We start from the raw sequence: 22497 nt of genomic DNA on the forward strand, positions 1-22497 counted from the left end.
ACAAGACACTGCAAAAACTCTAATCCATGCACTCATCATCTCCCGCATTGATTATTGTAATAGTCTCCTTACTGGTCTTCCCAAACATAGGCTATCACCACTTCAATCCATTTTAAATGCAGCTGCGAGGCTAATCTTCCTCGCCAGACGTTCTTCATCTGCTGATCCGCTCTGTCAGTCCCTCCATTGGTTACCGGTATTCTACCGTGTCAAATATAAAATACTTTTACTTACATACAAGGCTATTAACCAAACTGCACCATCATACATCTCCTCACTCATCTCAAAATATCTCCCTACCAGACCTCTCCGCTCTGCACAAGATCTGCGTCTCTCATCCACATGTATTACCTGTTCCCACTCAAAATTACAGGACTTTACCCGGGCTTCACCCACTCTGTGGAATGCACTCCCACGCACAATAAGACTCTCCTCTAGTCTCCAAACCTTTAAACGTTCTCTGAAAACTCATCTCTTCAGACAAGCCTACCAAATTTCAGACCCACACACATAACCTTCACAGCTTCCCTATCAAGTTACATCCCCTCTGTACAGTCCACATAAACTCACATTTTGTCTTCCAACATTGCTGGGTGATCATATCATATAAGAACCTAGCAACCTGGGGAACCATTATGTGACAGGTAGCATCTATCCTTGTGTATCAATGCCTATTTCCCTATAGATTGTAAGCTTGCGAGCAGGGACTTCCTACCTCTGTCTGTCTGTCTGTCTTTGCCCAGTTTTGTTCTATAATTGTTGTTCTAATTGTAAAGCGCAACGGAATATGCTGCGCTATATAAGAAACTGCTAATAAATAAATAATAAATAAGGAGTTTTTCTTATTTGATAAATAGTAGCTGTTTCCTGTTCTCTTATTTCAGCTTGTCAGAGTATTTTCTATACAATGTAACACAGGTGAAGATACTATCAGAACAGAATAGACCTCAGAGTGCATTTAAAAAATGAAGTATAAATATATTGTCTTCCACCAGTAGGATTGGTGGAATACCTAAATTTCACCTATTGCATCTATTGTTCGTTCTGTTATTGATTGAAACATAGTGCATAAATACATATACAATATGAAATTATTTATAATTAAAATACACATATATAGCGGAGGAGAGGATGCACAAATGTTTCTGTCCTTAGAAATGACCCTTAAACCATGCGAATGGTATTTAATGGGGTGTGGTATGGCTGACCGGCGGTCAGGAGACCGCCGGTCAGCTTACCGACGCCAGGATCCCGGCAGCATACCAACGTCTGGATCCCGGCGGGGAGGGGCAAGTGCAGCAAGCCCCTTGCGGGCTCGGTGGCGACCTATGGGTTCTATTCCCACTCTATGGGTGTCGTGGACACCCACGAGTGGAAATAGTCCCTGTTGGTCAGCATGCCGACCATCGGGATAGTGAGGGGTTGGGATGCTGGAGGAGGTCATGTGACTGTCGGTCTCCCGAACGCCGGTCACATGAATATCACCCATTTAATGAGAGAGTAGAAAAATTGTTATGGTGATAGAAAAAATTTAATAATGTAAAAATGAATGAAGTGGCGTCCCGCTCGCATAAAAGTATATCATTTCTGTGAGAATTGTTAATCCAGAAGAGAGCCTTTTTTAAGAATAGGGCTCCCCTTTATATCGGGTGGTTCTTGCTGCAAAGTACTAGTATAAGTATGCAGGGTCTTCCACTATCAGGTTCAGTTTCTGGACTCCACCTTGGGTGGTAGTGAACCTTGGCAAAAGACAAGTCTCTTCCTTAGTGTGCTTTTGCAGGAAAGATAAAGGTCCAGAGATGCACCTTTCCGGTGTTTTACTTACCCTCCTTAATTGGTTACTCCTTTGGGTCAGTAATTGTCTCTGGTAGTCAGTCCGGTTTGACCAAAGGTCCTTCACTTCACTGTAAGTACTAATTTCCCTGCTTCAGGGTCAGGGATTCCAAGTCACGTGAGAGACCAACAGGTACGGGTAGTGGAGAGTGTGCCAGCCGACTTGCACACGCCGTCAGCACTAAGCCCCGGGCTGTCAGCGTGTGGATCGATTGCTCCTGTGTTGACACGTTTCGTCTGACACCACAGGCTTCATGTGGATAGTGGAGTCCACTATGCACTGCATTATCCAGGGGGAATATACAAAAAAAAAAAAAAAAAAAATATATATATATATAAAATATATATAATATATATTTATTTATTTATTTGTTCGTCCGTTGTATACCTGTATTAGCCACACACTGTATGTAGACTCCGTAATATAGTGGGTAGTATGCGGTTATATTATGGGATTGTTAGATGGCAAGGTAGGTATTCTATTAATTAAAAGTAGACACAAATGCAAACCTAGAAGCCTTTTATGACTTTTACAAAACCATTTTAAAACCAAGGTCGATTTAACACCTGCTAAAGACGTACAGTATAACTGCTTCAGGCAATAACACCTTCCATCTCTCTGCTTTGCAGGGAATGCCCCTGTGGCCCGAACCTAGTTCGCTTTGGTGGTAAAGCAACGGCATACTCTCCCAGAGCACGAATCCGCTCGTGGATGGGGTAAGGTTTTGCTGCTTCTTGTTTTTTTGTTTTTTTTTTCTTATGTATCAGACAATTGTTCTGAATGTTCCTTTCTGTATTATTACTTACAGCTATGAACTCCCCTTTGATCGTCACGATTGGATTGTAAATCGTTGTGGACAGGAAGTCCGATATGTCATTGATTACTACGATGGAGGAGAAGTAGATAAGGATTATAATTTTGCAATTTTAGATGTCCGCCCTGCATTTGACTCCATGACTGCTGTCTGGGACAGGATGAAAGTGACCTGGTGGCGGTGGACCTCCTAATTTATTTAAAGCGGCAAGTCTTGTCAATCATCTGAAAACTGCACTAACTATACATGACTTTATTGAAGAGTGTTACAGCTATAGGAAAGAAAATTGCTGCTCAGTATTTAAATAATACAATGTATATAATAAAAATGACTTTAAAAAAAAAAAAAAAATCTTCTCTCTGTTTTACTGTTGAGGATGTTTTCTGAAATTTTCCAGAATATCAGTAGCCCCAGGACTACACCTATGTATGACAGAGAATTTTCTATAATAACGATTTATGTTTTGACTCCTATTGGGACTTCAAAGTGTGCTGAGAGGACAAAAAAACAAGTAATTACTCTGCGCCTGATCTTAAAAAGCTGGCAATCGTGTATCTGTGGAGAAAAAAGGGGGTAGATTTAGGGATTCCGCACAGGACTGTGGGTCAGTTTAACTGTGTATCTGTACCAGACTGCTGCTTCCTGGCAAAGGTTATTGCAAACACCTTTTTAAGAAAAACAAGAAATTATTAAGAATAAACCGAGGTTTATCAGGAAGCGCTGTCCAGTCCAGTTAATCAATTTAGTTAATATAGTATTTTTCTCTTACGTCCTAGAGGATGCTGGGGACTCCGTAAGGACCATGGGGTATAGACAGGCTCCGCAGGAAACATGGGCACTATAAATAACTTTTAGTATGGGTGTGCACTGGCTCCTCCCTCTATGCCCCTCCTCCAGACCTCAGTTAGATTGTGCCCAGAGGAGATAGGGTGCATTACAGAGGAGCTCTCCTGAGTTTCTTTGTTTAAAGAATTTTGTTAGGTTTTTTATTTTCAGGGAGCACTGCTGGCAACAGGCTCCCTGCATCGTGGGACTGAGGAGAGAGAAGCAGACCTACTTAAGTGATAGGCTCTGCTTCTTAGGCTACTGGACACCATTAGCTCCAGAGGGAGTCGGAACGCAGGTCTCACCCTGCAGTTCGTCACAGAGCCGCGGCGCCGTCCTCCTCGCAGAGCTGGAAGATAGAAGCCGGGTGAGTATTAGAAGAAAAGAAGACTTCAAGGCGGCAGAAGACTTCAGATCTTCACTACCGCTGCGCGCCATTGCTCCCACACAACACACACAGAGCAGGCACAAATGGGTGCAGGGCACAGGGGGGGGCGCCCTGGGCGGCAATAAACCTCAAGGCTGGCATATTAGAGTATATTATGCTGCGGAGGCAGTAAATAGATAAACCCCCACCATTTTCTTTGCAAATTGAAGCAGGACCGAAGCCCGCCGCTGGAGGGGGCGGAGCTTGATCCCTCAGCACTAACCAGCGCCATTTTCTCCACAGAAGCTGCTGAGACGCTGGCTCCCCGGACTCTCCCCTGCTGAACAGATAAGAGGTCTGAAAAAGAGGAGGGGGGCACAATTATTGGCACAGTGAGTGGGGAAGTTATTATTATAACATAAAAGCGCTACCTGGGTTTATTCAGTTTGGCGCTGGGTGTGTGCTGGCATAATCTCTCTGTCTCTCCAAAGGGCCTGGTTGGGGAATTGTCCCCTTATAGTTATATCCCAGTGTGTGTGGGGTGTCGGTACGTGCGTGTCGGCATGTTTGAAGCGGAAGGCTCGTCCAAGGAGGAGGTGGAGCAGATGAGTGGTGAGTCCCCGTCGGTGGTGCCGACTCAAGAATGGATGGATATGTGGCATATGTTAAATGCAAGTGTAGCATCCTTACATAAGAGACTGGACAAAGCAGAGTCCAGGGAGACAACAGGGGGTCAATCCACGGATTGGACCGACTCACAGGACCCTTCGGGGTCTAAGAAACGTCCCTTGTCACAAATAGTAGACACGGATACCGACACGGACTCTGACTCCAGTGCCGACTATGATGAAGCAAGATTGCACCCTAGGGTGACAAAAAGTATTCGGTGTATGATTATTGCAATAAAGGATGTTTTGCATATCTCTGATGAACCCTCTGTTCCCGACACGAGGGTACACATGTTTAAGGGAAAGAAGCAGGTAGTAACCTTTCCCCCATCTCATGAACATAACGAGTTATTTGAAAAAGCTTGGGAAACTCCAGATAAGAAACTGCAGATTCCCAAAAGGGTTCTTATGGCATACCCTTTCCCTACGCAGGACAGGGTACGTTGGGAATCCTCTCCCAGCGTGGACAAGGCTTTAACACGCCTGTCAAAGAAGGTGGCGCTGCCGTCTCCTGACACGGCGGCCCTCAAGGATCCGGCAGACCGCAGGCAGGAGACTACGTTAAAGTCTATGTATACACATACTGGTGCTTTGCTCAGACCGGCAATTGCGTCGGCATTGGTATGTAGCGCTGTTGCAGCTTGGACAGATACCCTGTCAGCTGACCTTGATACCCTAGATAGGGATACCATTTTGTTAACTTTAGCCCATATTAAGGACGCAGTCTTATATATGAGAGACGCTCAAAGAGACATTGGATTGCTGGGTTCCAGAGCCAATGCCATGGCTATTTCTGCGAGATGAGCCTTATGGACCCGCCAATAGACGGGTGATGCGGACTCAAAAAAGCATATGGAGGTTTTACCGTACAAGGGTGAAGTGTTGTTTGGGGAGGGGCTCGCGGACCTGGTTTCCACAGCTACAGTGTGTAAATCTACCTTTTTACCTTTTGTTCCCCAACAGCAAAAGAAAACTCCACAGTATCAGATGCAGTCCTTTCGGTCACATAAGTCCAAAAGAGGTCGGGGCTCCTCCTTCCTTGCCAGAGGTAAGGGTAGAGGAAAGAGAACGCCTGCTTCGGCTAGTTCCCAGGAGCAGAAGTCCTCCCCGGCTTCTACAAAATCCACCGCATGACGCTGGGGCTCCCCTACGGGAGTCCGCACCGGTGGGGGCACGCCTTCGACTCTTCAGCCAAGTCTGGGTTCGGTCAGACGTGGATTCTTGGGCGATAGAAATTGTTTCCCAGGGCTACAAGCTGGAATTCGAGGAGGTGCCCCCGCGCAGGTTTTTCAAGTCGGCCTTACCAGCTTCTTCCCCAGAGAGGGAAGTAGTATTAACTGCAATTCAAACGCTGTGTCAACAGCAAGTGATTGTCAGGGTTCCCCTGGTCCAACAGGGAAAAGGATATTATTCGACCCTGTTTGTGGTCCCGAAGCCGGATGGTTCGGTCAGACCCATTTTAAATCTAAAATCCCTAAACCTGTACTTGAAAAGATTCAAATTCAAGATGGAATGGCTCCGAGCTGTAATATCCAGCCTGGAAGGGGGGGATTTTATGGTGTCGCTAGACATAAAGGATGCTTACCTTCATGTCCCCATATATCCCTCTCATCAGGAGTACCTGAGATTCGCTGTACAGGATTGTCATTACCAGTTTCAGACGTTGCCGTTTGGGCTTTCCACGGCCTGAGGATTTTCACCAAGGTGATGGCGTAAATGATGGTGATCCTGCGCAGGCAGGGAGTCACAATTATCCCATACTTGGACGATCTCCTGATAAAGGCGAGATCAAGAGATCAATTGCTGAAGAACGTATCGCTCTCCCTGAGAGTGCTCCAACAGCACGGTTGGATTCTCAATCTGCCAAAGTCGCAATTGGTTCCAACAACTCGACTATCGTTCCTAGTCATGATACTGGACACGGAACGAAAGAAGGTTTTTCTCCCGTTGGAAAAAGCCCAGGACCTCCAGAACATGGTCAGAGACCTGCTAAAGCCAAAAAGAGTGTCAGTTCATCAATGCACTCGAGTTCTGGGAAAATGGTGGCCTCCTACGAGGCCATTCCCTTCGGCAGGTTTCATGCGAGGACGTTTCAGTGGGACCTTCTGGACAAGTGGTCCGGGTCCCATCTACAAATACATCAGAAAATAACACTGTCCCCCAGGGCCAGGGTGTCTCTCCTATGGTGGCTGCAAAGTCCTCACCTTCTAGAGGGTCGCAGGTTCGGCATTCAGGACTGGGTTCTCGTAACCACGGACGCGAGCCTCCGAGGATGGGGAGCAGTCATCCAAGAAAGGAATTTTCAGGGACTATGGTCAAGCCAGGAGTCTTGTCTACACATCAACGTGCTGGAATTAAGGGCCATATACAACGGTCTTCGACAAGCGGAGAGTCTTCTTCGCGACCTACCGGTTCTGATTCAGTCAGACAATGTCACAGCCGTGGCTCATGTGAACCGCCAAGGCGGGACAAGGAGCAGAGTCGCGATGGCGGAAGCCACCAGGATTTTTCGCTGGGCGGAAAATCACATAAGCGCACTGTCAGCAGTCTTCATTCCGGGAGTGGACAACTGGGAAGCGGACTTCCTCAGCAGACACGATCTCCATCCAGGAGAGTGGGGACTTCATCAAGAAGTCTTTGCAGAGATAACGGGTCTCTGGGGAATTCCTCAAATAGACATGATGGCGTCACGCCTCAACAAGAAGCTTCGGAGGTATTGTGCCAGGTCCCGGGACCCTCAGGCAATAGCAGTAGACGCCCTGGTAACACCATAGGTGTTTCAGTCAGTCTATATGTTTCCTCCTCTTCCTCTCATCGCAAAAGTTTTGAGGATCATAAGACAAAAAATAATACAGACAATACTCATTGTTCCAGATTGGCCTCGAAGGGCCTGGTACTCAGATCTTCAGGACATGCTCACAGAAGATCCTTGGCCTCTTCCTCTCAGGGAGGACCTGTTGCAGCAGGGGCCCTGCGTGTTCCAAGACTTACCGCGGTTACGTTTGACGGCATGGCGGTTGATCGCCGGATCCTAGCTGGGAAAGGTATTCCGGGGGAGGTCAAACCTACTCTGATAAAGGCTAGAAAGGAGGTGACGGCAAAACATTATCACCGTATTTGGAGGAAGTATGTCTCTTGCTGTGAAACCAAGAATGCTTCTACCGAAGATTTCCATCTGGGCCGTTTTCTCCACTTCCTACAAACAGGAGTGGATATGGGCCTGAAGTTAGGCTCCATTAAGGTACAGATTTCGTCCCTATCTGTATTCTTTCAGAAGGAATTGGCTTCTCTCCCAGAAGTCCAAACTTTTGTAAAGGGAGTGCTGCACATCCAGCCTCCTTTTGTGCCCCCAGTGGCACCATGGGACCTGAACGTGGTGTTACAGTTCCTTAAATCACACTGGTTTGAACCCCTTCAAACGGTTGAATTGAAATTTCTCACCTGGAAGGTGGTCATGTTAGTAGCCTTGGCTTCGGCAAGGCGGGTGTCAGAATTGGCGGCCTTGTCTCACAAGAGCCCTACTTGATCTTTCATGTGGATAGAGCAGAATTGAGGACTCGTCCTCAGTTTTTACCTAAGGTGGTGTCTTAATTTCATATGAACCAACCTATCGTGGTGCCTGTAGCTACAAGTGACTTGGAGGACTCCAAGTTCCTGGATGTAGTCAGGGCATTAAAGATTTATGTAGCCAGGATTAGGAAAACAGAGGCTCTGTTTGTCCTGTATGCTGCCAACAAGATTGGCGCGCCTGCTTCGAAGCAGACTATTGCTCGCTGGATCTGTAATACGATTCGGCAGGCTTATTCTACGGCTGGACTGCCGTTACCAAATTCGGTAAAGGCCCATTCCACTAGGAAGGTGGACTCTTCTTGGGCGGCTGCCCGAGGCGTCTCGGCTTTGCAGTTATGCCGAGCAGCTACTTGGTCGGGTTCAAACACTTTTGCAAAATTCTACAAGTTTGATACCCTGGCTGATGAGGACCTCGCGTTTGCTCAATCGGTACTACAGAGTCATCCGCACTCTCCCACCTGGTTTGGAGCTTTGGTATAAACCCCATGGTCCTTACGGAGTCCCCAGCATCCTCTAGGACGTAAGAGAAAATAAGATTTTAAACCTACCGGTAAATCTTTTTCTCCTAGTCCGTAGAGGATGCTGGGCGCCCGTCCCAGTGCGGACTTACTCTGCAAGACTTGTATATAGTTGTTGCTTACATAAGGGTTATGTAACAGTGGGAATCGGTCTTTGACTGATGCTGTTTTTTGTTCATAATGTTAACTGGTTGCATATTTCCAGGTTATATGGTATGCTTTGTGTGGGCTGGTATGAATCTTGCCCTTAGATTAACAAAATCCTTTCCTCGTATTGTCCATCTCCTCTGGGCACAGTTCTCTAACTGAGGTCTGGAGGAGGGGCATAGAGGAAGGAGCCAGTGCACACCCATACTAAAAGTTCTTTATAGTGCCCATGTCTCCAGCGGAGCCCGTCTCTACCCCATGATCCTTACAGACAATTTACCTATCATATGGCAGCAACAAAGTGGCTCTGGGGTAAATGTAGATCACCCATACTTACACCTGCATTGCGCGTACAGAGGAACATGCAGATATTCGCCTATACGCCAAGTTGTTTGCGTGTGTGTGTGATCACACTGCCCCTATCCATACACTTGGTCAAATAGCTGTGGTTTAGTGTAAAGGTACACCAGCTCTGTCCCTGGTCCCAGAGATCCATCTGCTTACACTCTCAGCCTTGCATAGATGGCAGTTCCATTGACATGCCCTTAGTAAGCTTAGCCTACGTGTCAATACCCCTGTTACCACCCAGTTATACCCATTAAGCTGCAAGTGGAAAGGTCACCGTGTAATGTAGTGTATGACTGAATCACCTGTAGACACGTGCACACAGCTCTGGAGCATGCCTAGTGTTAAACCACGCCAGATTGGCCAAACTGACTTGCATTCAGATCTGCATTGGCAGCTCTGTGTGTCCAACTGCTATAGTCCACCACAAGTGATACTTTAATGTGCCCATTGTCCAACTAGGCCTTTCATATCCACAGACCCACAGACTAACAACTTTTGGATAAAAGGGCTCCATATCTGCACACAGTATATAACCTTGCGCTTTTCTGTCTTTACACTTAAGGGCCCCATACACTTATCCACCCGCATGTCGGAGGCGATCGCCGGTGATCACCCCGGCGGCCTCCCGGGGGGCAGGATCGGCCAAGATACATCGGATGTTGTCCTTTTGCATCCGATGTATCCTGGGCGATCACAGCCGTGCCCCCAGATCGGACCATATTGAATGTGCAGCACATTCAATCTGGAGGATCCGATCCGATGCTCACAGGAACACGGATCGGCTCGGACCGGAGACACCTCAAAAATGCCAGATTACACCCAATATATCGGGCCGAATGCCCGAATTGGGCTGAAATCGGGCATAATCGCTCTAGTGTATGGTGCCCTTAAGATGCTGAGGAACTGTTTTATGTCATGGAAAATACTTTCATATGAAAATCCTAAGTTTACCAATGCTGTGCTACTTACTAGTCATATTGGATGCCGGTGTCAGCATTCTGAATAGTGTCGGTAATCTGACTGCCCGGTTCCCGACAAGCGGGATCCTGACTGCATCCCATCAGGACAATCTGGAGTTACAGAAAACGATTCAGTTAGATGAAACTGCTGTTAACTTACTTGGTCCCTGTCCCCACTCACATCCATCTACAGCTCAGTCTAAGGCGGCATACACACGGGGCGACTTGTGCTCTGTGCTAAGCGATCTAGGTTAGCACAGATCACTTAGCGATGTGTGCTGAGCTTTATGAACATGCTAGGAGATCTAACTAGATCTTGGCTGCATGTGCTAAAGATCTGAGTGGGCAAAGGCGACGCGTGAGGCCGCGCATCGCCATCGCTATGGGGTGTACACGGAGCGATCCGTGCTTAATTTCTAAGTGATCTAGGCACTGCCCTGTGAATATGTCCCATTAGGACTTTGTGTAACACTGACACTCTTTGCTTCAAATTCTGCATCCACTGCTTCGCTTTCAATAATGTAATCTCTACCAATTCCTACTAATTTACTCCTTACTCCTTTCAGTGTCCTAATAATTGTTAGGTTACAGTCGTTAGTCACTGAAAGACCCAATTAACAAGATTTTGTTTTTCATAAAATTATTTAGAAACTGCAGTTGCTATGTACTTACAGCCTAATGCAAGTAATTTCACAGAAATCTCCAGCAGAAGGCTACTTTGCAGTGCAAATCTCAGTCTCCATTATTATTAATGGGGACTACGATCTTTACCAAACTCTGAAAGAGAAGCTTTCTGGTGTTCGACCCCGTTAGTGTAAACTATCTTCAGATGCTGTAAACTTCTTTAAGCCAATGGAAGCCTACTAGCAGGAGAGAGCTCTTCCGATCCCTCGCCTACAGCCTCCGTCCAGCATTGGAAATTGTCAAGGGCCCTACACACACGGCGATGTGCCGCCGAGGTGCCCGACAGCTGATACGGCCAGCAGGCAACTCGGTTGGGAATAACGGGGGAAGTGAAGTTTCTTCACTCCCTACATCACCCGGCTCCATAGCAGTACAAGCTAATATGGAGGAGATTGTCCATATTGGCTTGCATGCATAAGCGACCCGGTACCAACAATGAATGAACGCTGGACTGCGCATCGTTCATCGTTGGTGCCTGCACACTGAACGATACGAACGAGTTCTCGTTCATTAATGAAAAAGAACGTTCATATCGTTCAGTAAAATCTTTAAGTGTGTAGGGCCCATTACTGTACACATGCACGGTGTCAGATCTCCCCAAAGGAGTCTTTCACAAACATGACATAATACCGGGTACTGCGATTATCACTACTGCTGTCCCTGTGAGTTACTATTAGTACATAGCGGGAATAGTTTCATTTAAAATACAAAATTCCTTTGCAAAATGGATAGATAATAATAGCAACAGTGCCGCAATTGTTAATATATAGGCCCCTCAATATACGGTTTCAGTTATTGGAACGCTAAAAGATGGTGGTTTATGGCGCAGCCTGGAAGAGTCCTGCAAATCTGCTCGTATATAAAGTGACAATAATTTAAAAGACTTGCGTGGGTGTGCATGCATCTGGCAGACTATTGTACAGTATATGCTCTGTGGTGTGTTTTTTTTATGGTATGTGCAGACTCTGGGTCTCATGTCCTGGTATTTAATTTCAACATTATTTCTCATACGTCCTAGAGGATGCTGGGGTCCACTTCAGTACCATGGGGTATAGACGGTTCCGCAGGAGCCATGGGCACTTTAAGACTTTTCAGGGGTGTGAACTGGCTCCTCCCTCTATGCCCCTCCTCCAGACCTCAGTTTAGAAAATGTGCCCAGGCAGACTGGATGCACACCAGGGGAGCTCTACTGAGTTTCTCTGAAAAGACTTATGTTCGGTTTTTTTTATTTTCAGGGAGAACTGCTGGCAACAGTCTCCCTGTTTCGTGGGACTTAGGAGGCAGAAGTAGGAACCAACTTCCTGAATAGTTCCATGGCTCTGCTTCTGGCTGACAGGACACCATTAGCTTCTGAAGGGTACTGAACACTAGCTGCGGCTATGCGCTCACTCCCACAGCACGCCGTCACCCCCCTTGCAGAGCCAGAAGACAGGTGAGTGTTAGAAGAAAGGATCTTCAAATCTTCAATCAAAGTGACGGCTAAAGGTACCGCGCGGCTGGCGGGAGTGCAGCGCGCCATGTTGCCCACACATACACATACACAGGCACTGCAGGGTGCAGGGGGGGGGGGGCGCCCTGGGCAGCATGAAACCTATTGAAACTGGCATAAATAAGGGGCATAAGTTGCTGAGGCACAGTCCTACCCCTGCCAGTATAAAAAAATTACCTCATAAAAGCTGAGGAGAAACACACCATTGAGGGAGCGGAGCTTCCTCCTCAGTCAGCCAGCACACTGCTCAGCACCATTTTCTCTCCTTCCAGGCTGCAGAGAAGAACGCTGGTCCTCCACTGCTGAACAAGTATCAGGGTGCAAAACGGGGGGCCACAGTGAATTTGGTGCTATATAATTGTGTGATTAACATAAAAGCGCTGCATGTCAGTGGGTATTTTGTGTTCACAGACATTGTGTTACTTGTGCTGGGTTGTGAACTGGCAAATCCTATCTGTGTCCTGACAGATTTTACTGTGGGTCTGTCCCCTATAAGTCCCGGAGTGTCTGTGGTGTGGTTGTGCACGTGTGTGACATGTCTGAGGCAGGGAGATCTTTACCTGAGGGAGCCATGTTAGGGACACAGAGTTGTAATATGACACCAAGAGCCTGACTGGGTGAAAGGTTACATGATAGTGTGAATCATATCAGTAAGAGGTTGGACTGAATCTCATGCAGAAAACTGAAAATAATCTGTTGAAGATGTGATTTTTAATAGTTCTGCCTTTCATCCATAGGGACCCCTCTGGGTCACATACAAATTTGCACAAGTAGTACAAACTGATACCGACACAGACTCTGATTCCTGTGTCGACACTAGTGATTCCAGGAGAATAGGTCCTAAGTTAGCGAAAAGCATTCAAAACATGTTTTAGCTATAAAGGAGGTGTTAGGAGTTACGAAGCCCCCTCTTTTACCACAAGGAGAGGGTTTACTTTAGTAAAGAAGTAATGTAATTTCCCCTCCACCTCAGGAGTTGAACAGTCTCTTGGAGGGAGTCTGATTTAACCTGAAAAGAAATTTCAGATTCCTAAAAGGAATTCAGGCAGCTTACCTTTTTCCAAAAGGTGGGAGTCACCCCGCAGTTTAGACAGGGCCCTGTCATAAAAGAGAAAAGGTGTTTCTACCTGCGCCTGGAATGGCTTCACTTAAGGAGCCGACAGACCGCAAGTTAATGAGGTGATCTATTGATGTGGCCAATGGGACACTACTCAGGCCTATCATTGTCTGTGCTTGGGTGAGTAGTGCTATTGAAAAGCGGTCAGAAAACTTGTCATTAGACATTGACACAATAGATGGAGACAAGATACTCCTAACGTTAGGTCATATCATAGACGCTGCTGCGTACGTGCTAGAAACCATGAAAGATATTGGTCTCTTGGGATCAAGAACCACTACCATGGCAATCTCAGCACGGAGGGCATTGTGGATTAGCCAATGGAATGCTGACGCAGACTCCAAAAGGAATATGGAGGCTCTCCCGTATAAAGGTGAGGCCTTATTTGGAGATGGGCTGGATGCGTTGGTTTCTGCGGCTACCGCAGGTAAGTCGACATTCCTGCCTTATGCTCCTGCACCGGCAAAAAAGACACATCACTCTCAGATGCAGTCCTTTTCGGCCCAACAAATACAAAAAGGCCAAAGGTTCCCCCTTCTTTGCAGGTAGAGGAAGGGGAAAAGGGAAAAAAAATCTGCAGCGTCTCCAGGATCGCGGGAGCAGAAATCAACCTCTGCTTCTGCCAAATCTGCAGCATGACGCTGGGGCTCCCTTGTGGGAGTCCGTTCGGGTGGGAGCACGTCTGAAACTTTTCATCTGGCTTCAATCTGGCCTAGACCCATGGGTCTTACAAATAAAGGCCCATGGATACAAACTTTAGTTTCAAGAAGTCCCCCCATGCCGATTTTTCAAATTGACCTTGCCAGCTTCTCTTCCAGAAAGAGAAGTCGTATCAGCTGCAGTTCAAAAATTATGTCAGGATCAAGTCATTGTCCTGGTACCCTTGTCACAGCAAGGAGAAGGTTTTTATTTAAGCCTCTTCGTAGTTCCAAAGCCGGACGGCTCGGTCAGACCAATTTTAAACCTGAAAAATCTGAATCTACTTGAAAAGGTTGAAGTTCAAGATGGAATCTCTGAGGGCAGTGATTTCCAGTCTGGAGGAAGGGGAATTCATGGTGTCAGTAGACATAAAAGATGCTTACTTACATGTTCCCATTTATCCTCCCCACCAAGCTTATCCGAGATTCGCAGTACAGGATTACCATTACCAGTTCCAGACGTTGCCGTTCGGACTCTCCACGGCACAGAGGGTATTCACCAAGGTGATGGTAGAGATGATGGTCCTCCGACAACAAGGAGTCAATATAATTCCTTACCTGGACGATCTCCTGATAAAAGCGAGATCCAGGGAACGATTGGTGCAGAACATCGCACTCTCCCTGTCAGTGCTCCAGCAACACGGTTGGATCATGAACTTTCCAAAGTCGCAATTAGAACCGACGATGAGATTGTCCTTTTTGGGGGTGATACTGGACACAGAAGTACAGGGATTTTTTCTTCCAGTAGAAAAAGCTCTAGAAATCCAGAGAATGGTCAAACTAATTTTGAAACCAACAAGAGTGTCGATCCATCAATGCCTTCGGTTGTTGGGGAAGATGGTAGCGGTCTACGAGGCCATACAGTTTGGCCGAGTCCATGCCGGAGTATTCCAGTGGGACCTGTTGGACAAGTGGTCCGGATCCCACCTACACATGCACCGGATGATAATCCTGTCTTCCAAAGCCAGGATTTCGCTTTTGTGGTGGCTACACAGTTCTCACCTATTAGAGGGACGCAGGTTTGGGATTTAGGACTGGGTCCTGGTAACCACGGATGCAAGTCTCCGAAGCTGGGGAGCAGTCACACAGGGGGAAAGCTTCCAAGGAATATGGTCAAGTCAGGAAACCTGCCTTCGCATAAACGTTCTGGAATTGAGAGCAATTTACAACGGCCTTCTACAAGCTGTACATCTTCTTCAATATCAACCCGTGCAGATCCAGTCGGACAATGTAACAGCAGTCGCGTACATAAACCCGTCAAGGCGGAACAAAAAGCAGAGTGGCAATGATCCTCCTCTGGGCAGAAAGACATGTAAGAGCTCTGTCAGCAATTTTCATTCCGGGAGTGGAGAACTGGGAAGCAGACTTCCTCAACAGACACGATCTCCATCCAGGAGAGTGGGGCCTCCACCAAGAAGTCTTCGCAGAGGTGACAAGTCTTTGGGGAGTTCCTCAAATAGACATGATGGCATCTCGTCTCAACAAGAAGCTTCAGAGATATTGTTCCAGGTCGAAAGACCCTCAAGCAATAGCAGTGGATGCACTGGTGACCGGTGGGTGTTTCGGTCGGTATATGTCTTCCCTCCACTTCCACTGATACCAAAAGTTCTCAAAATAATACGGAGCACAAGGGTTCGAGCGATCCTCATTGCCCCAGACTGGCCAAGGAAGGCTTGGTATCCAGATCTTCAGGAGTTGCTCATAGAAGATCCTCGGCCTCTTCCTCCTCGCGAGGACCTGCTACAGCAGGGGCCATGCGTGTATCAATACTTACCTCGGCTACGTTTGATGGCATGGCTGTTGAGCGCCGAATCCTAGCCTGAAAGGGTATTCCCAAGGAAGTCATCCCCACTCTTATTCAGGCCAGGAAAGGAGTAATGTCTAAACATTACCACCATATTTGGAGAAAATGTGTCTTGGTGTGAATCCAAGAAAGCTCCTACGGAAGAGTTTGAGTTAGGACGTTTTCTCCATTTTCTGCAGGCTGGTGTGGATGCGGGCCTTAGACTCGGTTCAATCAAGGTGCAGATTTCTGCCTTATCAGTTTTCTTTCAAAAACAATTGGCCTCCCTTCCAGAAGTTCAGACGTTCGTGAAAGGGGTTCTGCACATCCAGCCTCCATTTGTGCCTCCTGTGGCACCATGGGACCTTAATGTGGTGTTGCAGTTCCTTCAATTGAGTTGGTCTGAACCTCTACAGGAGATAGAGTTGAAGTTTTTCACTTGGAAAGTGGTGATGCTTTTGGCATTGGCATCCGCAAGGCGGGTGTCTGAGTTGGGGGCCTTGTCTCACAAGAGCCCGTACCTGATCTTCCATGAAGATAGGACAGAGTTAAGAACTCGTCAACAATTTCTTCCAAAGGTGGTTTCGTCTTTCCACATAAACCATCCTATTGTGGTGCCAGTAGCTACTGACACTTTCACTAAGTCAAAGTCTCTTGATGTGGCTAGAGCTTTGAAGATTTATGTCGCGAGAATAGCTTGCATAAGGAAAACTGAAGCTCTGTTTGTCCTGTATGCTCCCAACAAGATTGGGTGTCCTGCTTCTAAGCAGACTATTGCGCGCTGGATCAGTGGAACGATTCAGCATGCTCATTCCACGGCAGGATTGCCGGTACCGAAGTCGGTAAATGCCCATTCTACTAGAAAGGTGGGCTCATCCTGGGCGGCTGCCCGGGGCGTCTCGGCTTTGCCGAGCAGCTACTTGGTCAGGGTCAAACACGTTTTCTAAGTTTTACAAGTTTGACACCTTGGCCGCTGAGGACATCAAGTTTGGTCAATCGGTGCTGCAGGGTCATCCGCACTCTCCCGTCCGTACTGGAGCTTTGCTATAGCCCCATGGTACTGAAGTGGACCCCAGCATCCTCTAGGACGTATGAGAAAATAGGATTTTAATTTTAATACCTACTTGTAAATCCTTTTCTCCTAGTCCGTAGAGGATGCTGGGCACCCGACCCAGTGCGTACTTTACCTTCAATTGTTAATTAATGTTGTGTTACGGTTATTTCAGCATGTTACTGCAATTGTTCATGCCTGTTGGCGTGTGTTCTGTTGAATACCATGTTGTGCGGCATGGTTGAGGTGTGAGCTGGTATGAATCTCACCATTAAATTAAAAGTAAATCCTTTCCTCGAAATGTCCGTCTCCCTGGGCACAGTTCCTATACTGAGCTCTGGAGGAGGGGCATAGAGGAAGGAGCCAGTTCACACCCCTGAAAAGTCTTAAAGTGCCCATGGCTCCTGCGGAACCGTCTATACCCCATGGTACTGAAGTGGACCCCAGCATCCTCTATGGCCTAGGAGAAAAGGATTTACGGGTAAGTATTAAAATACTGTTATGTCCTGGATTACTGTAAGCAGTCTCTGTATACACATTTATAAGGGATGTAGTCATCTGTATCCAACCCTATTTATACATAAATGTACAGTACACTGATCTGATCTACAGATTCACACAGATGCACTATTACTTTAGAAATTACCGTGTAACCAAAATTATCCTCTGAACTTAAAATCTACCAAAGGAGGTCTGTTTAACCAAGGATCCAATCGGATTTAGGCTAGGCAAGGGAAGGCTATTACATCTGTTGCAAGCAATAAACTTCCCTGGGGGCATTCTTTGATTTATAAGGAAGCCAATTTCTCATGGATAGCTGCAGGGCCGTAGAAAGCAGCGCCGGGCACTACAGAGAGCGCGGCCATGCCTCCTATACATCATACAGGGGGGAGCGCATCATCCTCTTACCTTGCATGCTCTGGGAAGCAGGTCCCGCCTCCTCTGCCCGCACCATTTTCCTCCCAGTGCTATGCGTGAAGATGGCGCATGTGCACTAGAGAGCAAAGTCTCTGGCAAACTGGCGTGGTAAGCGAAAAGACTGTTCATACTGTGGCAGTCCATGTCGCCAGTGATCTAAACCAGAGGTTCTCAAACTCGGTCCTCGGGGGCACACACAGTGCATGTTTTGCAGGTAACCCAGCAGGTGCACAGGTGTATTAATTACTCACTGACACATTTTAAAAGGTCCACAGGTGGAGCTAATTATTTCACTTGCGATTCTGTGAGGAGACCTGCAAAACATGCACAGTGTGTGCCCCCGAGGACCGAGTTTGAGAACCTCTGATCTAAACGATGCTCAATTGCCTTGGTGACTTTTTCTTGAAAAATACCCAAACATAATATAATTTCTGGAACAAGCTTTCCTAACAGTTGTGAAAAAATAAGTATTGTATATTACACAATGTACAGTAGTTAGCTTTTCAACACAGCATATCGACAACTTCAAGCAGAAGTGGGACAGCAAACAAACCTGACATTCCGGCTTGTATTACTGTGTTGTGCATTGGCACTGTCAGCTTTGAACCTTTAAACATGATGGAATGCACACGGTAAAGTATCATTTATTGGTTTATTTACAAAAATGTATCATATATTTCATGCCTCTGTATCCTTTGGTTCTATTTCTTCATTATTAAAGTGATGTATTTTACAGGGGCTGGTAATGTTTCACAAATAGAAAGGAAGGAATATCCTTTACTTTCTCACGTTTTTGGGGAAAAATAAGAACAGCACCATCTTGTGGTGCTTAGTGAAAACACACGTTGCGTATACATATAGTGGAGAATGCTGCCACACAGTGGACACACTCGGGATTGCAGCAGGCGGAAAGGGAAGTCCCGAATCAATCATGGTCGGAGGAGACGTGTTTCTGAGATGAAGCTCACCTGATAATGAGGCTGTACATGCACAACAGAAATGTCTGAGGTTGCTTTGGAGGAGATCTCTTCGCTGTCAGCCATATACTGTGAGCTGGGGGAGTTTCAGGTCCTGTCACATTCAGGTGAATGGCACTGTAACACCCGCTATCACTCAGTGACTCTAGATAAAACAAGTGTTCATGTAATGATATTTATTAGTCACAAGCAGAAGGATCAGATTTGATACAAACACAGTTATTACGAGTCTCAGTATCCAGCGCCAGCATATTCTGTTGCTCTGTTAAATGGTCTGTGCATATTGAATTACACTTACACATACCTCCCAACATGACCCTCTCCAGGAGGGACAGAATGCTCTGTTCCTGGACTTTTCTCTTAATTTATGATTGCCATCACCTGTTCTGAAACACCTTTCTTATCCATTAACCTGTTCAACACAGGTGCCAGCAATCTTAAATTAAGAGAAAAGTCCAGAAGCAGAGCATTGTGTCCCTCCTGGAGAGGGTCATGTTGGGAGGTATGCTTACAGTAATTAACTACTCACAAACTGGGTGTGGTATTGAAAGTCGACAGTAACTAGGTCGACAATGTCTAGGTCGACCACTATTGGTCGACAGTAACTAGGTCGACAGGGTGTCTAGGTTGACAGGGTCTTTAGGTCGACATGTTCTAGGTCGACAGGTCAAAAGGTCGACATGAGTTTTTAATGTTATTTTGGTGTCGTTTTCTTCGTAGAGTGACCGGGAACCCCAATTAGTGCACCGCGTCCCCTCGCATGGCTCGCTTCGCTAGCCATGCTTCGGGCATGGTACCTTTGCTCCGCTACCGCTTCGCTCGGCACAGATTACCGTTCCAATCGTAGTCCACGTGGATTGTTAAGTATGAAAAGGTTCAAAAAAAGTAAAAAATTGTGAAAAACTCACGTCGACCTTTTGACCTGTCGACCTAGAACATGTCGACCTAAAGACCCTGTCGACCTAGACACCCTGTCGACCTAGTTACTGTCGACCAATAGTGGTCGACCTAGACATTGTCGACCTAGTTACTGTCGACTTTCAGTCCGGATCCCCACAAACTGCAGCACAAATGCTCCTTGGTGATATAATGCACCTAATTTGGGGGGTTATTCAGGTTCGTTAGGAAACAAAACAAGTTAGCAATTGGGCAAAACCATGTTGCACTGCTGGTGGGGTAGATGTAACATGTGCAGAGAGAGATTTGGGCACCCTAGAGCATCAGAATTGTTATTACGGCACCCCAAGGCCAAAAGTTTCTTACTGAGATATAAAAGGAAATTGTGTTTATATGTCATCCTTAGGGTCAGTTATGTGGTGAGGGACACGATTTGCTTCTGTTTGTCCATATATGTTATGATTGGCAGCCACCAGCACTGGTTTTGCCTATTACATTGACCATAAATAATATGAAGTGGTCCAGTACCACCAACCCAATGCACCCTTGCAAGTGTCCCGAGGGCCACGGCACACAGTTTGAGAACCACTGCATTAACCTGTTCAAAACAGGTGACGACAATCACAAATTAAGAGAAACGTACAGGAGCAGAGCATTCTGTCACTACCGGAGATGGTCATGTTGGGAGGTATGTACTGTGTGTGTGTGTGTGTGTGTGTATATATATATATATATATATATATATATATATATATATATATATATATATTCCTCCAAATCAGTCGGCACTCAATTGTCTCAATGACCAGCTTCCCCTGGTGCCTGAATCCTCAGTGACATAGATATCCAAAGGCGGAAATGAACAGCACTCACAGGGTATATGATTTCAAAAGACTGGTATATTAGTGTAACGTTTCGGAGCACCAGCCCCTTCTTCCAGTTCTGGTGTTGTCTGGAAGAAGGGGCTGGTGCTCCGAAACGTTACTCTAATATACCAGTCTTTTGAAATCATATACCCTGTGAGTGCCGTTCATTTCCGCCTTTGGATATATATATATATATATATTATATAATATATATACATACATACATACATACATACATACATACAGCTTTTGTAAGGAGAGCCCTAGGTTAATCTTCACATGGGTTGAAGTCATACTTACATACTTTCTAATTCTCCTCTCCGGGAGAAGCCCGGAGAGTAGGCGATGCAGGAGACTTCGGGGGGCGGGGCCGGGCTGTGACATCATCAAGCCCCGACCCCACATAGGTCGACCCCACATAGGGAAAATGCCACGATTCGTGGGTCCGCAGGAAGGGGGCGGAGCTAAAATTACACGATTCGCATCATTTGAACCCTTTCCTCTCCCCATGGACCCGTGAATATGGGAGAGTATGTCTCCATCCTGCCTGCATCACTAGGGTGTGAGCAGGATGAGGGAGACCTGCCTACTCTTCCGGGGGTGTGGGTGGCTACCCAAAAAAACGGGAGCCTCCGGCAGCTTCCGGGAGAGTAGGCAAGTATGGTTGAAGACAAAAGAGAAACAAATAACTGCTTTAACAGCGCCTCTATATTAACCACATATAAATGAATAAAGTTACCCTGGTACTATGCGCTGCCGTACTAAACACTGTGTGTGTTTAAACAATCGATATAGAAATTAAAGTAGAAACGGCTGCGCTAAGTAACAGGGAAAATTATGATAACAGAGAGTTGACGTGTATAAAAAGGGGTTTATTAAACAAAGAAAATAAAAACATGTATACACAAAATGATTAGTAAAACTTAGATACCGTAAGATAATGATATTGCTTTGCACCCTGATGGTATAAAGGCAAGACTTATCTACCAATAATAGTGACTGAGTAGCAGCAAGAGACCATATAGCACTGATTGTACTCTGAATAGGGATAGTGAATAATGGATAAGTATGAGTCCACAATCAAATTGAATGGGTACAGTTCAGTTTGCCACTAATTAGCAGTATAGAAATGTTGCAGTTACGTGATACAATGTAATTGCCGTATTGGAGATAGGCTGAGTGTGTTATGCTGTTAAAATACCTCTCATGTGGGCTGGTACAACCGCGCGTCCTCGGTTGAAAGTCCTGCAGTGCCCACAGCGTGGCTGCTTGGTGAGAGGGTGCAATACGTCTCCCGCAGCCTCTTTCCTTGTGTTTCAGAAAATGGCACTGCACACATGCGCAGTGCTAGAAAAAGCAGTGAAGTGTCTGCCAAGATCTGCGCAGGGACAAGGTGTTCTCATAATTTCTATCCCTGCAACATATGTTTTCATCCAGAACAATGTGCTCAATATGAACCGATAATAAATTGCGGCACAGCTGCAATTATTAATACATAGACCCCGTGTTCCTCTTGTTTCAGGCTGTAATATCAGTTCACTGTAAAATGTACAAATTTTACAATGATCACGATGTTTGTGTTTTGTAATTTATGATAAGTATGTTTTATGGAGTTCATTTCTTACACACGTCAGATTAATTTAGAAATAGCTACAATCACGTTTACGCTTGGTACATAAAGTACTTTGATTGTTTTCAATAAATGTAACCGTTTTCTCTGTTCATTATATGTGAAGCTTTTAAAACGTCTTTGGGCTTTTTGGAACACCATATTGTTTGTCCTGTAAAACCCATTAAAAAACATAATCACCCCTGAGTTTGGGCTCCAACCAATTATTGCCTTGTCAGATGCCAACCTCTGTGCCCCCACGGGTATGGGTCGTTGGGTCGACCACTCTTGGTCGACATGCATTAGGTCGACGGGTCAAAAGTTTGACATGAGTTTTTTTACCTTTTGGGTGTCATTT

At 46.1% G+C, this 22497-nt stretch overlaps 2 protein-coding genes across 6 annotated transcripts in view; both read left to right on the plus strand.

The window, feature by feature from the left end:
- Nucleotides 1-3005, plus strand: part of LOC134957726 (holocytochrome c-type synthase) — a 78359-nt gene extending 75354 nt beyond the window's left edge. For 2 of the 4 annotated variants that reach the window (XM_063939839.1, XM_063939837.1), the window contains exons 6-7: nucleotides 2464-2550; nucleotides 2643-3004. In XM_063939839.1, coding sequence (XP_063795909.1) covers nucleotides 2464-2550; nucleotides 2643-2841 — 286 coding nt within the window. In that variant the 3' untranslated portion in view covers nucleotides 2842-3004. Of the gene's footprint in view, nucleotides 1-2463; nucleotides 2551-2642 lie in introns of all 4 variants that reach the window. The other 2 variants (XM_063939836.1, XM_063939840.1) reach the window with 2 other exon arrangements.
- A 15127-nt stretch (nucleotides 3006-18132) lies between these two features.
- Nucleotides 18133-22497, plus strand: part of RWDD3 (RWD domain containing 3) — a 50062-nt gene continuing 45697 nt past the window's right edge. The window contains exon 1 of one of the 2 annotated variants that reach the window (XM_063939842.1): nucleotides 18133-18422. Coding sequence is in view for 1 of the 2 variants with exons in the window: in XM_063939841.1 (XP_063795911.1) it covers nucleotides 18790-18874 (85 nt within the window). In the remaining variant the exon portion in view is untranslated. Of the gene's footprint in view, nucleotides 18423-18683; nucleotides 18875-22497 lie in introns of those variants that run through there. The other variant, XM_063939841.1, reaches the window with a different exon arrangement.

This window comes from Pseudophryne corroboree, chromosome 9 (genome assembly GCF_028390025.1).
Source record: "Pseudophryne corroboree isolate aPseCor3 chromosome 9, aPseCor3.hap2, whole genome shotgun sequence".
NCBI classification, from domain to species: domain Eukaryota; kingdom Metazoa; phylum Chordata; class Amphibia; order Anura; family Myobatrachidae; genus Pseudophryne; species Pseudophryne corroboree.